General features: G+C 38.4%; 1 protein-coding gene across 16 annotated transcripts in view; it reads right to left on the bottom strand.

The window, feature by feature from the left end:
- Nucleotides 1-16,877, bottom strand: part of LOC144005794 (neurexin-2-like) — a 153,814-nt gene that overhangs the window by 13,650 nt on the left and 123,287 nt on the right. For all 16 annotated transcript variants that reach the window (XM_077504128.1, XM_077504123.1, XM_077504125.1 and 13 more), the window contains one exon: nucleotides 10,211-10,392. In XM_077504128.1, coding sequence (XP_077360254.1) covers nucleotides 10,211-10,392 — 182 coding nt within the window. The remainder of the gene's footprint in view (nucleotides 1-10,210; nucleotides 10,393-16,877) is intronic.

Raw genomic sequence — 16,877 nt, 5'->3', positions numbered from 1 at the left:
GTTTTGGCACAGGTGGATACCATTGTATTTCATAAAAAAAAAGAAGTATATTTAATATGACAATAGCATGCATCAAACACTGAATCATCGTAGAAATCAGTTGGTATAAGTTGGCTTGAGTGCTAATCTTATACTTGTAGTCCACGATTACTAATAAATTTTGAAGGTGAGCACCCTAATGTGGTTTTACATCATGTGAGTAACCAACGTTTCCATGGTGCATGCATTTGATTGACCAGTATCAGTGCATTTAGTGAATATGCCCACATTTTATTCGCAATACTGTACTTGTTAAGAACACTTTTCTGTCTGTATAATTTAAAAATATATATTTCATTTTTCTACTTCTCTACTCTACATATATACTCAGTAAATCCATGTTTAAAACTAATTTACAATTATTAGTGCAACAAAATCGGTAACAATAATGTAATCTTCGTAATCTTGCAAAAAAAAAAAAAATGTATCACACATCAAGATGATCAGACACATTACACATTAGTAAACATTAGCTAAGCAGTGGCCTAAAGTCAATTTTCTATCACAATTGCTTTGGGAGCCCTGGAGCAAAAAAACCCCCAATTGCATCTGACTGCTGCTTTGAGCTACAAAGCACCTATCCACAAAATGTAATTTCAATCACTCTAGTGAGCTTTGCATCAGAAAAACCACGGGTGTGCAACATTCCAAGATATTGTGTATGCCTTTTCACTAAAACAAAAACAAAAAAACCTAAACAAAAACATAACAAGATAGCGCGTGTGTACGCAGGATATATGCTATCCTTTGGCTACACGAGGGGTGTCGAGACCAAAACCTAGTCGGGCCGGTAAAAGCTAAGCGCATCAGTTGTGACACAACCAGTATGTTCAGCTCTTTCTTTAGGGTTCAGCATCGTTTCCTCTCAGCCGCCAGCTCAGGTTGTCTGATGTGGATCACTCCTGACACAATCCTGCTGTTCCTCCTTTGCTTGACCAACTCCCCCCAACCCACCCACTCCCCACCCCCCTGTGTTTTCCTGCCTCTGTCTGCTTCTGACAACCTTCCCGCAAAGGTCAAAGCTGCTTCCCAAGATAGCCTTTGGGGGGCACTGGTGTCTTGTGCACCCCCCTGACTGCTTCACAAGGTCAAACTGGTGACGGCAGTGCGATAACCTGCAGATGAGGAACTGGTTGGAAAATATGTCCTTGATAGCCATAATAGCGGGAAAAAAAATAGGGCAATTTTTCAGTTTTGATTGGTATTCAGTGAACAATGTGCAGATTTTTGCAGTTTGTGATGTTTACATCATATAGTGGGTATCTCATTAGAATGTGCGGTTGTACCTAATAAAGTGTCCAACGGGTATATTTTGTTGCACATGAAACAACCCAGTGGTATGCTAACGATTCATTAGAGAGGCTCGTTGACAGGCGGTGACGTGACTATAATAAGAATGTCAGTTGTGCACAGTTCTATGTCGTGCACATGATTAATAATCATTATAATAAGCAAGTTTCAGCCTGCATATGTCCTTTGTCTCTCAGGCGGGTGGAATAAGATATGCAGAGGCTGCGGGGCTTTCTTCCAACTCCAGCTGCAGTATGGCACCTTCAACAAGGCAAATTGGGTGGGTGTAGTGTTTTTGTTGAAATGAAAATGCGCTAGTCCTCCGTGGCACATGAACACTACAATATTTACTGGCTTTGCAGACAAGGTGTACATATCTTAAACACCGCATAGTGCTTCATATTTTGGAGTTTGCAGCTTTGCTGTCACAGCCGCGCGCTTCCTCCCGAGCTTATTCCGTGATTTGTGCCATATTAGATCACTCCTCCTCCCTCGTACTCCCGAAAATTGAATGACTGGCTGAATATGGAGACAGAAATATGCCTCCTTTTGCCTCCAAGGTGGCTGCTGATGCGGCTGTGGTGTGATGTAAAAGCTGTCTTAAAGCTTTGCTCACCCTCTAATCATATGTAAAATCCTGCTGGAATCCTTTAGAATACAAAATAATTATTCATGCTGATGTGGTTTGGGTTACATGGGAAAGTGTCTTCACAAACCTCCAACACCACACTATGGATATTTAAAGCATGAACTGTCAACTTTTAGTCTACAGGCAGGGAGATATGCAGTGTGAGAGGGCTATTCTAACCTCATTTGCTCTATCCAACTCTGTGACATTAACTCATTTGCTCCCAAAAACGGTAACACTTTATAATAACTATCCGTTATAAGTAGTTCATAGATCATTAGTTGAATGTTAATTAATGAGTTGTTAATGACTTATTAAATGTTTGTTAACTGTTTGTTAAGGATTTATACTTATGACTATAAACAGTTAATATGTCATTATTAAATTCTTAGTAATTGAGTTATAAACGACTTGTTAACTGTATATTAATCATTTGTAACTATATATTATAAATTAGTAAGACTAAGTTAACAAACTATTAGTAAATGACTTAGTAATGACTTGTTAAGCATCAGTTAATAGTTTATATCTGTTATTAGGACGTTATTCTAAAGTGGTAGCTATTCCTCATTTATTAACTGTTAGTAAATGAGGAATAGTTGCAACTTTACAATAACATCCCAATAGTATAAATTAGCTACTTACTAATACTTAACTTGTATATTAGCTAATTCTTTACATAGTAGATGTTAACCATCTACTAATACCTATGAAACTTTGTCAAACATCAAACAGGTGGAACAAGTTCAAAGTACAGAATTTGAAGATGAAATTTAAAATATCAAATTACTATACCTAAATATCAATTTTCCGTACCATTGAACTTTTTCCACTCATTTGCTCTTCTACAAAGTTTCACTGGTATAGTATTAGTAGATGGTTAACACACTATTAACAACTGCTGTAAAGAAGTGAGTTAATCTACTACTTAAATATTAGTTATTACTCTATTTATGTTATTGGGACGTTATTCTAAAGTTGCAACTACTCCACATTTACTATCACGTAATAAATGAGGAATAGTGGCAACTTTATAATAACGTCCCAATAACCTATACAAACTATGAAGTAATACTTAACAAGTCATTAGTAAGTAATTTGCTAATAGCTTGTTAACGATGTATTACTAATTTATAAAATATAGTTATGAATAATTAATATACAGTTAACAAGTCATTTAGAGCTCAATGACTAATAGTTTAATAATGACTTTTTTTTACTATTTATAGACATCATTTTAAAACCCTAACAAACAGTTAACAAACATATAATAAGTCATTAACAACTCATTAATTAACAGTTTACTAATGGTCTATTAACTAGTTATAACGGGTAGTTATTATAAAGTGTTACCGAAAAAAATGGTAATAATTACAAAAATGGCCAGCGGTTGGCAGCAGAGTATAAGAGATCAACCAGGGCCATGTTGAAAACAAGTTGTTTCCCTCCAATGCTAAGCAGATTTGTCAATAATGATGAAATGTATCTATACTCGAATGCTATTTGCTGCAAAGCAGAAACAGATAGAAATGAATGAAAGAAGAGACTCTAATCTTTCTTTTGGTAGGTTCCATGTTGAACACTCAATTAGGTTACCAATTATGGTTTAACAAAGCACTGCACATTCACAATTAAGTAGGAACTTGCAAAGTGGATCGAATCGAGTCAGTAATTTTGTGTTAGAGTCAACCTGTAACCTGCACTTTGTAATGGTTGAGGAATAATGAACTACTATATTATTACATCATATTCAGAAAAAAAAAATATTATTTCATTCTAAGAAAAAATGGAGGATGAATCATAATTACGATCACAAACGTGCTGTGGTAATATTCTGATTGGAATTTGCTAAGGCACCATATGATGATAAAATCCCCATCTTCAACAACAGCAATCACTTCACAATTCAAACATCTCTCCCCGCCTGACTGTGTGCAAAGACAAGTGGAAATAAAACCCAGACTGCTTCACTTAATGACCCGGAATATTTGACGGCGGATCTTACTTTAGCTGAAACCGCATTGATTTGCCTAACATTAGCCTCAAGGCTGGATAGCGGTTCGCATGGTGGGAGTCGGCTGCTATTAACGGACTGCAACACGGTTATTTCCTACACAGATCTGCTGAAAATAAGTGTGGTGAAAAATGTTCAATACTCTTCAAGGTATGTCTGTAACGACGACGTGTTCGAAACAAACATGGATGGCTGTGATATTAGCTCTCCTGATTCGTTAAAGCCACAATCACCTTTTTTTTTTTTTTTTTGACGAAGGTTCAGCCTATTCCACCCCGATTCCAAACTGGCACAGATAAATGCTGAACTGAGGCTTTGCCCCTCCCACCTGTATTGTTGAAGGCAAACACTGCACAGTAATTCACCATTTTTTGAAGTTGGCTATCAACACATTTCTCATTGAAACACTCAATATGCGCTGGAAAATTATATGCCTCGACTTGTGATGTGTGAAGGAGAATTTACGTGATTTAATGTCTGCTCCCCAACCTGCATCTCTTCTACCGTTTTACACCCTTCTGGCAATGCTACAGGACTGGATTATGGTCGTGAATATCACGAGATTTCAATCAATCAGATTCACTCTTATTTAGGAATGTTCAACCTTAGCACGCCATTTGTTTGAATGTTGTCTGTTGTCGTCCGTTAAAGAGCATGACAAGCAAGCAAAATAAAAATTCATGTACTGTTGCTCATGGTCAAATTTAGCCCATAATAACATTTCCGAGGTTGGAGTAGATTGCCAGAGGCATTTTTTCTTTTTCGCTTGACTCAGTCAGATTACAAAACAAGTCCCAAAGGACCTTTCAAGTGCTGGCAAAGCAAAACTCCCGCACTCTTGTCCAAGCGACCCGAAGAGAGGCCTTTTGCTATGACATTCATTTGCTCCCCTTTCTAGTCAAGAATCCACTTGAAGCGGCCTATAGGAGGTGCCACATGAAAAGTTTGACCTCGCTTCTTGTAGAGAAGGACTGAATGCATCACCTTGCCCGCAGCAAGCATATTGGGCTGCTGTTTATATGATGTCAGGACCACAGTGCAGACTATTTGACTGTGACATGCACCTCCAAGTGGAACACCTTTTAAATAACGTGAAAGCTTCTAGAAGGCCCGCCCACCCTTCGTGCATATTCAAAGCCAAGTGGGAATCTGCATCAGCGGTTTTATCTCTTGTAATCTCAACGGAACATGCTAATACGGCTAACACGGGGGACCCGGTAAATAAAAGCAACTTTACATGTTCTTTTAAACCTGACGGTGACCAAGCAAAGCTCATTTCACAAAGAAATTCAATACTCAAAATTCTACATACACAATTCTGTCCATATATCATTGCGCTGTCACTCTTTCACCAGTGATCAAAGCAGTCTCAACATCCGAAAAAGTGAGTGCCATCTGAAGATATTATGCTGCTAGCAGTTTCAGCAAAATCGGTCATTAGCTTTGGGGAAGAAGAAGAAGAAAAAAAATAATCTAACAAACTTCTTCAATTGGAAGACAATCCCGTCAGGAACAAAGAGGGCAAACGTTTTTTTTGTTTTTTTTTCATCACCTTCTATTCAAAGCAAAGTCAGGAAAGGAGACATTGCTGAAGCAGAAAAAAAAAAAAAAAGGCTACATTATGAAAATCCACAAGGACCTCACAGACGGCTGGCTGCCGAACGTGTTCACACCCTCTAAATATACTTTTTTTATTTATTTTTTTAATCACCTCACATTGTGTTTTCTCTCACTAACATTGTTTGCTCATTAAAAAACAGATGGATAATAGTTTCTATTTTTGCTATCAAAACCGTAGAATTATTTTTGATGAATTATGTCCATATAGTCGGCACGGTAGTCGAGTGGTTAGCACGTCCGCTTCCCAGTTCTGAGGTCTCCGGTTCGAGTCCAGGCTCGGACCTTCCTGGGTGGAGTTTGCATGTTCTCCCCGTGCCCGCGTGGGTCTTCTCCGGGTACTCCGGTCTCCTCCCACATTCCAAAGACATGCATGGCAGGTTAATTGGGCGCTCCGAATTGTCCCTAGGTGTGCTTGTGAGTGTGGATGGTTGTTCGTCTCTGTGTGCCCTGCGATTGGCTGGCAACCAGTCCAGGGTGTCCCCCGCCTGCTGCCCAGAGCCAGCTGAGATAGGCGCCAGCAGCCCCCGCGACCCTTGTGAGGAATAAGCGGTCAAGAAAATGGATGGATGGATGGATGTCCATATAGTATCACAACTATCAGAATATAGTGGGAATTGTACCTGAAAAAGTAAAGTAGCACATTTACAGACATGGTATGAAAATTGAGGTTTTTGACTTAAAAAACAAACAAACAAAAAAGAAAAAAAGAAAACAAACGGTGTTATTATTTTTTCCAAAAATGTTTCATTTTTATTCGTTTTAGATTTTTTTTTTAAATTATTTGTCGTGTAAGAAAGGTCACAGAGTATTGTTGTAATAAAGTACAATTCTCGAATGACTGTTTGAATACAGAAATAAATTAATTAAAATGAACCCCAAAAGCTCATGTGTGATATTAAGTGACAAAGACGAATACTAAAACATTTACACTTTAATTACAGTATTTTATATAAATGTGAGATGTAGTTGCCTTCAGTTTAAATTTTTTAAAAGCACTCATTAATGAATGTTTTTTTTGTGTAAGTTATTTCATTAGTTTTTGTTAACTATAATAATCTTGCCTTGTGCTGAATACAGACGGCGACTAATATGATCATCCCCCAATATTGATTCACTTCTGATTTTCCTTAAAATTCTTCTACTATGTAGAAGAAGTATTTTAAATCTGAGGCTAATAATAGTCATACATGCACAAATTCGCAGACTTAAAATCAACCAACACACTTGAGAAAGTAAGGTTAATTAGACAGAGAATAACAGAAATATGATTATTATTAGTATCACTTGAAAGGGGTCCAGGGTGATGCTGGACTTAATTGCATCACATGTTATGCGTTCCCCATTTTCAACTCCAGAATTGAGTCACTTTGACCAAAGCGAGTCAAGTGATGAGGGATATGACTTCTATCTGTTTGCTAGAGGAACCTCACACTCCGGGAACTCCTTCGCTGTCTGAGCATTTAATAATGTGTCAATGTGTCAAAGTGTTTGAGTGCGGCAAGTTGTCAGCCACGAGAGAGGAAGAAAAAAAAAAAAGACACTTACAAGCTGTTAGCGTTGCATGTAGCTGTGGAGAGAGGTTTGATCTCAAAAAAAAAAAAAAAGTCATATGCTTGCAAAACATCCAATGTAAGAAACACGGTCAATGGCGATTATACGGTGCAATATTTACGCCTTAAAGCACTCTTCCGTCAAATCCAACACTGTCTTCCTTGGGTTGATTTCAAAACTATTTTAGGAAATTAGAAAACAATTTTCCTAATGGTTGGTGGACCACAAACCGGTAGCATTAAACAGCAACCATGAAAGTGTGAAGGGGATCCAATAACAGCCTCCAATATTAAAATATGCACTGGACTGAAAGCCGCATTAAGCAGCTGTGATTTTAATTATTACACCACTCGCAGACGTTTGACAGCTCTCTCCTCTGGTTTTCATCACGCCACATCTGTCCTGCGGCTACGTACTAAAAAGGCTGATTTCCCTCCAGAAAAGACACACTTGATGACAGCTGCTGAGGTGTCGCTTGTTTTGCCAACAGTCGCTATATACTTTATCACGAGAGAGACCACACGGTTTTTTTTTGTGTGGTCATTCACAGTTATGATCACGCTTTGGAATGCGGCAATATCGATACTGGATCGATGGCAGTCCAGATCCAGGAATGTTCAATTTCTGTTCATGTTTAACTTTAGTTGATTTGATTACTTGCCGGTATTTGGACTGCGTGGTTTGAATTGAACAACTAAATTTTTTTCCTCTCCTGGAATCAGGCCTCTTCCAACTCGAATGATCGGATACACTCCAACACAATTTTAACGGCATCAAAACACAGACACGGCCCTACTAATGGATCAGTTACGTTCCAGAGGTTGTTCATATCTTCAAGTGTTTGTGATTTGTTATTTTCCCTGTTTTTTATTTATTTTTTTTTATTGAAGGTTTCCATAAGCCCACTGGGAACTTGTCTGCTTCCTTTTTTCTTGTCAGCCCTGGCTGGCTCACCAATAACTGACACGTGGTGCAAACTGACACGTTTCTTGACCCGATGAAAAATAAATAAACTTACAAATCGTTCACCGATTGAAGTTGTACTAATGTGGGGGAGGGAGCCGCTTGCTCGCATGGTGTTGGAGGAGGAGGAGGAGGGGGAGTTGAGCGGTGTGTCTGTTCCATGTTACTGTCTCCAAACATTTTTCTTCACGTCGCTCGCCAAACAAAGTAGCCGTCTGGAGCGTCTCTTTTTCTGGGGCCAGAGCGATTCATGTTGTACAAACTTGCCACATTCGCCAGCTTTTCAGCACAATCTAATTTCCTAATTATGGCAACCTTCCTTTTCCACTGAGATTGCCTTTCCGCTTCTCAGCAGTTCCACTGTCATCGCTCGCCTTATGCTTGCCATTAGCCATGATGGATGAGCTAATTTGACCGCAAAACACAAAACAATGGTACGAAAAGCTACAGTACAAGGAAAAGCGTGTTACCTATAGAGATGGCACAATTTGGATTTGGCTGAGTAGACTTCTGTCTTGCGTGGAATAGGTTGTGGCAAAAACCTGTACTACACTGAAGGCAACTCAAAAAGCGTCAGCTTGTCTAAGTACGTTGAACACTTTGAATAAAAAAGCCAATTGTGGTAAAGCTCCAGGAGTGGATGGTGTCCAGACAGAATTTCCAAAGGTTCTAAATGTTTTGAGGTTGTCTTGGTTGACCTACCTCCGAAAGAAAGGAGAGTAGTCGGGTGTGATTTAAATAAAAGGGGATTACAACAGTAAGCCTCTTTGATAAGGTCTATTCAGGGGTTCTGGAGGGAAGTAGAATCTCGGATCCAGGAGGTACAGTTTGTTTTTTGCCGAGATCGATAGGTGGATTGTTGCAGTGTCTAAAGTGATGCAGACTGTATGTGCCTGTTGCGGTGAGGAAATAGATCAATTTACCGTTCGCACCTCCCACCTATGCACAAGCTGTGGGTTGTGGTGGAAAAAATCCCCGATACATGCTGTCGTAATGAGATGGGGGTGATGGGACTTTTCCTTTTGATGCATCCTGAATGCCTCCCTGGTGAGGTGCTGCTTAGTCTGATGGTGTCCTGATAGCTTGTAACATATTGACAATGGAAACTGTTATGCCCTCTGACCTTTCCACTATGCTTAATATTTATGTTTGTCCCCATTCATGACTATATTATTGACTTTTTGGTGTGAATGCGGTTTGATATGCTTGATTTTTACAGCACTGTACATGCCATTCAGTACTAAACAATATGCCCAAATGAACTTAAACTGCAGTATGTTAACACTCATTCACTGCCAGCCATTTTAGAAAATTTTAAAATTTTCGATACTCACGTGATATTACATGCAATAATTATATATAAACCGAATCTACCAAATGACAGAATAGACTCCCTACTTTTTGCCCCGTCCCGTTCTTTTATAATTGACAGTAGAAAAATGTAGGTTTGCCAAAATACAGCCATTTCTCCCATGGACTCTGAAACTGTGTTTATTTTGTATAAAATTGGGCAATGATGTCATCTACCGGTGGTTGGGCATCAGTAAAGTTGTTTCCAAGTTTGATATTTACTGTGGAGCATAATCAGATTCGCCCCCATTTAGCACCGCTCTAAAAAATACAATTGACAAGTATACTTGTCAAAGGCAGTGAATGAGTTAATAATAAGCATAAACTAGTGAATAGTCTTGACATTTGTCATGATTTCACTCAAGGGCTGGCATGAGAAAATCCAGGCTTTAGAATTGTGTTTCAACAGCTTTGTGTCTTTAATTAATTCCATAAAGTCTTGTTTAGAGAAGGTGATAAATCCATTTATGATGGTTTCAGCTGAGACACAGCACTGAATTATTAAATATCCGGGCTTAACAAGCGAGCTTCGTTTGCTTGCTGGAGACGACGGTTCATTTTGAGCCACTACCGGGTTGTCTTCATAGAGAATCTAAGCAATGTTTGGTGAATAAAATTGTAATTATAGCCACAAATGTTTTCATATTCACATTGAGTAATTCACCTCATAACTACCACTGTAAAATATTCCAAGAGTGAGAAAGCTGATGAATAAGCGTGACCTTGTGGCAAAACAATTTTATTCAAGCACTTACTATGTGCAGCTGAAGATAGTCTCCGAGCCCGTGCGTGCTTTCTACTCGCACCAAGATGGCGTCCTTCTGCAGGCTGCTGAAGCCCACGGCCAGCCGGTCGGCCCGGGTGCTCGGCCGCTCGTTGGGCGCCCAGGTGAACGTGATGAGAGCGCCTCCTTTCCCGAAGATGTACGTCGTTCCAGCTGCAGGTGGAAAGAGAGACTTGTAAACAACAACATTTTTTTCCCCCAACAAGATCCTTTTGGTTAGTTTGTTTCTTTCAGTATGACATGCTCGAGGACTACTATTTGGACACTGTTTTTTCTCTCGTAACAACAAGCGGGTGAACCACATAACAATTCACAACCTCATCAGCCACAACACTAAGTACACCTGAATAATACCCATTAGATGGTGAACTCGAATTTGTTTCTGCATCTTGGTGTTGTTTTTTTCCATTTGCAGGTCGTGCACAGAGTATCAGCTTGAGTTCACTATGAACGTGTGATTTTTATTTTTATTTTAACACAACTCCCATGAGTCGTTAACGAGATATAGCGTTGCGCTAATTTTATAGTTGTGTGAGAATGGCAACAAACTGTGTTTTTCTTTTTCGTTGCCATGAGCTGTCTTGTTTTAATTAATTTTTCTCAGCAGCCATTTTCACATAGCAAAGCAATATAAAGTTGTTTGACAGTCTTGGGAATGGTTCTGAGGTATTTCAGTGAAAATTGTAACACACTATCAAAAAAAGAAAGCATATATCTCCCTATGTTGTAAATTTACAGTCACTAACTGTAATAATGAGGCACAAGCCACTTAAAACATTATTTTAATTTATTATTATTATTATTTTTTTATCCCTACAGTGCGTTTGTCTTTACAATTCTCACTTTACTTTACTCATGCAACAATAGTATTATTTTTATATTTTTAAATTTGTGCCATACATTTTGAGTGTAGGTTTTGTTAAGTTTTTTGTTTTTATAATTAATATATGGTAATTTTGTAGCTCTTTTATGCTACCTTGTCCTTTATTTCTTCACTGCTAATATGATGATAAAGCTTTTCGAATCTTGATTTTTTTTTTTCACTTTCAAGTTTCATCTGAAAAAATATATTATTTTATAGATTTGAGGATACATGCTGATAGTTCTTAGTATAGTGTCAAGCAAGCTCATAATAAAGATATTTCCATCTGTTTTTTTTGTGTTCTTATATTCTAATAAGACGGCGACAGAGTCTAAATATATATAATAATTCAAAAGTGCTACAAAGTTCAACGATAGTGAAAGACTGTTTCACAGTCGAGCAAGTCATTTTTCAGGAGGATGAACCGGTGGGGTTGGGCTGGTGGCGGATGAGTGATGCACTTTCGGGAGAGCTTAGATTTGAGGGGCTGGCGGCAAACGCGAAGCGACATGGATGTCCTCGCCGTGGCCGCGTGATTCGAAAGCGGTGCCCCACAGAAACGACAATTACCTCAGATAGTACAGCGGCAATGCTTGTTATTACGTTGTCGCTCTTAAAACAAGCATTTGGGTCTGTCAGATGGATATTTTTCAAAAAAGGGAATCAATAAAGCGAAGCGGGGAGGAACACTTCAGACTTAATTGAAGCCTCAATTCATAGCATGAAAGATTTAAGTAGCCTTCAGCACGGTGTAATGGCCAGTTGCCACAAAGGTTCCTTATTGATAGCGGCTAACTGCTGCCTGATACTCAAAGACCTCCAAAAGGCTTGAACATTACTTTGTGCTGACTTTGAATTTAATTAAAGGGCAGGTTCTCACACTGTGTGGTTTTTTTTTTCCTTACCACGCTAATCTTAATTAATATCACGGATTTGCAGTCAAATGCGAGCCTGCGACATTAGTTACATGACGGAGTCGCAGTAAGTGAGCTTTATTGCTTTCTTTCTTGGACTGAATGTAATCTGCATCTGGCCTCACTCTGCCCTCCTTTCTATTCAGTGAAATCACTTTTCACTTCTTTTTTTTTCCACTTCAGACTGCTTTGAATTATTCACACAACCTTACATTCCTGCTGGGGCATGGACGTAATTACTCTGTATAGCGTGGACGAAACACTTGAGTTTCACGGCAGTTCCAATTCACAGCAGCAAAAAATAGTCATCTCAATTGAATATCTTAATATTACAATAATAACGAAAAACATGAGCACATCACATTCAACAAATTTGGTCACAAAATAATATATCAGATGATACTTCAAAATGGTTAATGTTACGGCAATATGAAGATGAAATGAGTTTATTTGAGGAAATACATTCTTCATTAAGGTAGAATGCTCTAAAGAAGTCCAAGTCATAATTTGACCAAAATGCTAAAACATCCAATTTACATGATTGAATACAGTATAAGATGTTAGCATAATGTCACAAAAACTAATTGTCATCTTACTTAAAAACTGACTACAAAGTTAATAAGGTTTCCATTTGCTACAGTTTGACAGTAACATATATATTTTTTTAATTCTTAGAAATCAGAGGTCAGTCTAAGGTAAGATTTATTCAAACAGATTTTAATTCTTGGGCCACGTTCACACAAATTATCTTTATATCCGTGACCTAATAAACTATAAATGGCGGAAGGTCAAAATGATTCCTGTATATTTTGGTGCAAATATTTAAAAGTACATTCTGAAAATATTCACATTTATTATTGTCTTATAACACAGTAATCTGAAATTTCTTAACAAAAATGAGTGATTTTTTTTTTTTGTCATTAAAAGGTCATTACTGCACCTTCCAGTGGACAAAATTAGCAACAATGGTTCATTTTTGTGAAAAACTGCAGTTTGTGTTCTGTCCTCACGGGCCAGATTGGACCACCTGATGGGCCAGTTTCTGGCCCGTGAGCCTTATGTTTGACACCCCTGTTCTAAATTGTCAATAGACGTGCCTGGATCAGATTGTATCCCACCAGCTGAGCTAGTGTCCAACTCATTAATATTTAGTAAACATTTGCTTTCTTCATATTCAAATGATATGCTACTTTAATAGTGCCAACATAAGGGGTGTTTTCTAGGGATGCCACCAAACCACTGTGAAGTAGACATCACACAGATTTCAAGGTTAAAGTCACTTTACCAACTCATAATGATTTTTCGGTTTATTCCTATGAAATTAGCAAACATCAGCGACCCAATTCCAACATCCTCAATGTCACATGACAGAAGTGACCATCAGGCTGGAAAAATGTCAGCGAGTCTTTCATGCCTTCTGTATTTTTAAAGCTTTTTCCTTTAAAGTGTCTGTGTTTGACTTGAGTCGCGGAAGACACACATTTACAGTTCTGCTTATTGAAGTAGTAAATCCAGTGAGACGGCGAGTCGCTTGCCTTGAATGCTTAGCAGCAAATCAATCTCACAATTCAAAAGCATACCCCAGCAAACTTATTGCTTATTGTCACAACAACTCCACAGTAAATGACTAGCAACCCCCGCAATGTATTGGAACAAATGTGAACGTATGCACAGGATAAGTGCTATTGAGGAAAGGATGGATGGATATGACAATTGCCGAGGAGCGCTTGATATTGATGGCGCATTGTAATGCTATTGTACATATCAAATTGGAAAACAACTTCATCACTTTCATTTACGGCCATCTTAAAAGTGATAAATCAACCAGCAGAGACAGTAAGTCGTGACTTTAAAGTGGTGTCTTCTTACCAATCCTCCATCTGCAGTAGGCTTGTATCAAATTAAGCCAATGCTAAACAAGTTTGGTTAAGACTATTACTACAAAAGTCACGTTTCTCTTGGATGACACATCTCTCCTCTCGCTTGCTCTCTCTCGCTGCTTCTCATCTCTCAAGGCCATCTGAGAATCTTAACAGCAAAACGTGTACCGTATTTATTGATTTAAAACTCATGCTGCTACTGCTTAGGTGCACATTCTGAGTAGAAATCATCATAGATAATAATGTATCCCCATTAGAATGCATTTCACAAAAAGTACAGAAACACATGGAGGTCATGCAAACTCCACACAGGAAAACCAGAGCCAAGATTCAAACAAAATCCAAATAAAAATGTGACCTCTGTGACAAAATCAATTTCTATGATAATAGTTTAGAGTGACTGACAATGGTTAGCGAAATTCAAGGCTTCCAATTTGCACGTACAGTCGTGGAGGCCATGTTATGACAACTTGCTTTGTAATTGCTTGTATACAAATAGCAGGGCCTCTGGAGTGATTTCTCACCTGTCAAGAGTGAAATGAAACAACCGAGTAAATCTGTTGCTGTCTACTTCTGAAAGTGTCTGCGAGCCAACCGTGCAGCACTTTTGCCTCGCTGTTACATAACAGTGTGTTTTTATGATGTGTACTTATTTTGAAATGCAAATTTAATGAACATATACATCCGATTGCCATGCACTTTTCTGGAATATAAATGTTTTTACTTTCAATTCCAACATTTTAGACTTCATTTTGCACACCTGCTGTCAACAGCGGGAAATCCGTTAAAGTGAGTGAACAAACAATTTAGCTGCTGCTGTTTGGGATCTGAGTAAATCAGGCCCTAGTTGTCTTTATGGGGGCGCACTTTTATCCACGTGGACGAGAGTCAGCTCGCCGAGCGATGCGGAGGAAGAGACAGCAAAATGCGAACGTTAACACGCACAGTTCTGTATACTGTTGCCAGTGAGATGACGAGAGGCGGACAGTAAAGCCCCTTTAATCTCAGATAGGAAGAAAACCGTATTAAATTGTGAAAACAAACAAAAACCATTATGTGTCACCTTTAATGATTCTTCCCTGGTCCACGTGCCACATCTCGACAATCTTATGGGAATACATGTAGTATTGTCTGTTTTTTTGTCATCAAGCAAATAAACAACTCAACCAACAATCAATAATCAAAACAAGTGTGAAAGTGTGAAAAACAGACACCGAAATTGGAATAGCATTTTGTCAATGGCGGTCTAAACATATTCACAAGCACTGACCTACATTTGTACCACAAATTCTACATATTTGTTCCATTTCAGTATATTGTATTGTAACAGCCTTTTATTTTCGCTATTTGTTTTTCTATTGCGATTACTGCACTGCTTCCAGTAAGTGCGGTATCACGTCAATGTAATTAGTTTTTGTACAGGGTTGATACTCCATTTACAACGTGATAGCGGTGGTATTAATAGCTGGATTAAGTCAGGTAAATCCCCACTGAGGGCGCAGGTCATTAGGTAGCGCTAAAACCTCTGCCAAGTTTGAACTGTAACCAAAGTGCTATGCTAGCGAGCAGGCTACTTCCAAGTTCATTGAGAAAAGTAAAAGATGTCAGGACAAAAATGATACGGTCATATACATTCTACGGCAGGGGTGTGATATTGTAACTCATAGATTTGAAAGTGAAAATAAATTCCTCTAGCAAAAGTGAATAAAATCTATTTGTGCGTTAGCAAACAGGCTACTCCAGGGTCATGGTGAATGATGTAAAATGTTAGCGATGAAATGTAAGCTTTTTTTTTTAATTTTTTTATGCTAGCTAGCAGGATACTTCCAAGTTCATTGAGAAAGATAACGGGACAATACTGACACTGAAAATAAATTCTTCTATCAAAAGTGAATAAAATGTATTTGTGCACTAGCTAACAGGCTACTCCAGGTGAGGTAAAATGTTAGCATTAAACCATTTGTGGCCTATGTCACGATGACGTCACGGTGTTCACTGGAGGCAAAAACAACCGCTGGAGGAAACGAAGTGCAGCTAGAAGTAAACAACGCTGGTTGTCTGTTTATTCTATTCTATTTTTATCAGTTTACTCACATATTAACTCAAATGGCCGTTTTCCGCCCTTTCCACATTGTTTACAAACTTTGAAGGGTGAAATTTTTGGTTTGAGGGGGGGTGGATAAATTGACAATTAAATGGTGAGAGGAGACAAGATAAATACTTTGACCAAATACATTTTTTTAGTTCATCTTTCCGTATGTTAGCACATTGCAAAAACTCATCTTAGCAAAATGGAAAAACAAGAAACAAAACAAAACAAAAAAAAACCCACCTGAAATTAGGAATTATATTTAGGCAAAAATAAATAAATAAATAAATAAATAAATAAATAAAAATTCACTTGAACATATACTGAACTAAAATTGACTAACATAATCAGTAAGGGGAAAAAAATATTCTTGCTATATCTCAGTTCATAATAAAACTGATTTTAAATCAACTTGATTTATAACAAACTTTAAAAACAACCATCACTGCATACCAAACTTACATACTGCACATAAAAAAAAAACTGACAGTGTATCATTTGCATGCCCCAATGTGCCATCCCAACAGCCCCATTGTAAGTCAACAAACAATCCAGCAAACAGCAATCAAAACAATAGCGCTCGCCCTCGGATTTGGAGGAGGTAAAATCCGTATATAATGGAACAAATGTTCCCACTCCACATCCTAAGCACCCCAACCCAATCCCATGTGTGAGCTCAGCTCATGCACAGGCTTGCCTTGCCGTCATACATCACACAGGTCAGAAGACTCATCAAGTGATAGATCCATCCGCATTTTACAGGAGCCGTCACGCTCTAAATAATTCCCTCAAACCACCCTCGGCTGCTGCGTCTTGGTGGTTATGTGCGCGCCCGCTGTAACATTATGGATGTGTTTCTGTGCCACGTTGCATTGACTACCCACTCAAAAACC

The sequence above is a fragment of the Festucalex cinctus genome, chromosome 18 (assembly GCF_051991245.1).
Source record: "Festucalex cinctus isolate MCC-2025b chromosome 18, RoL_Fcin_1.0, whole genome shotgun sequence".
In the NCBI taxonomy this organism is placed as follows: domain Eukaryota; kingdom Metazoa; phylum Chordata; class Actinopteri; order Syngnathiformes; family Syngnathidae; genus Festucalex; species Festucalex cinctus.
Note: the sequence above shows the minus strand (reverse complement) of the source record. Positions and strands in the feature narration are given on the sequence as shown.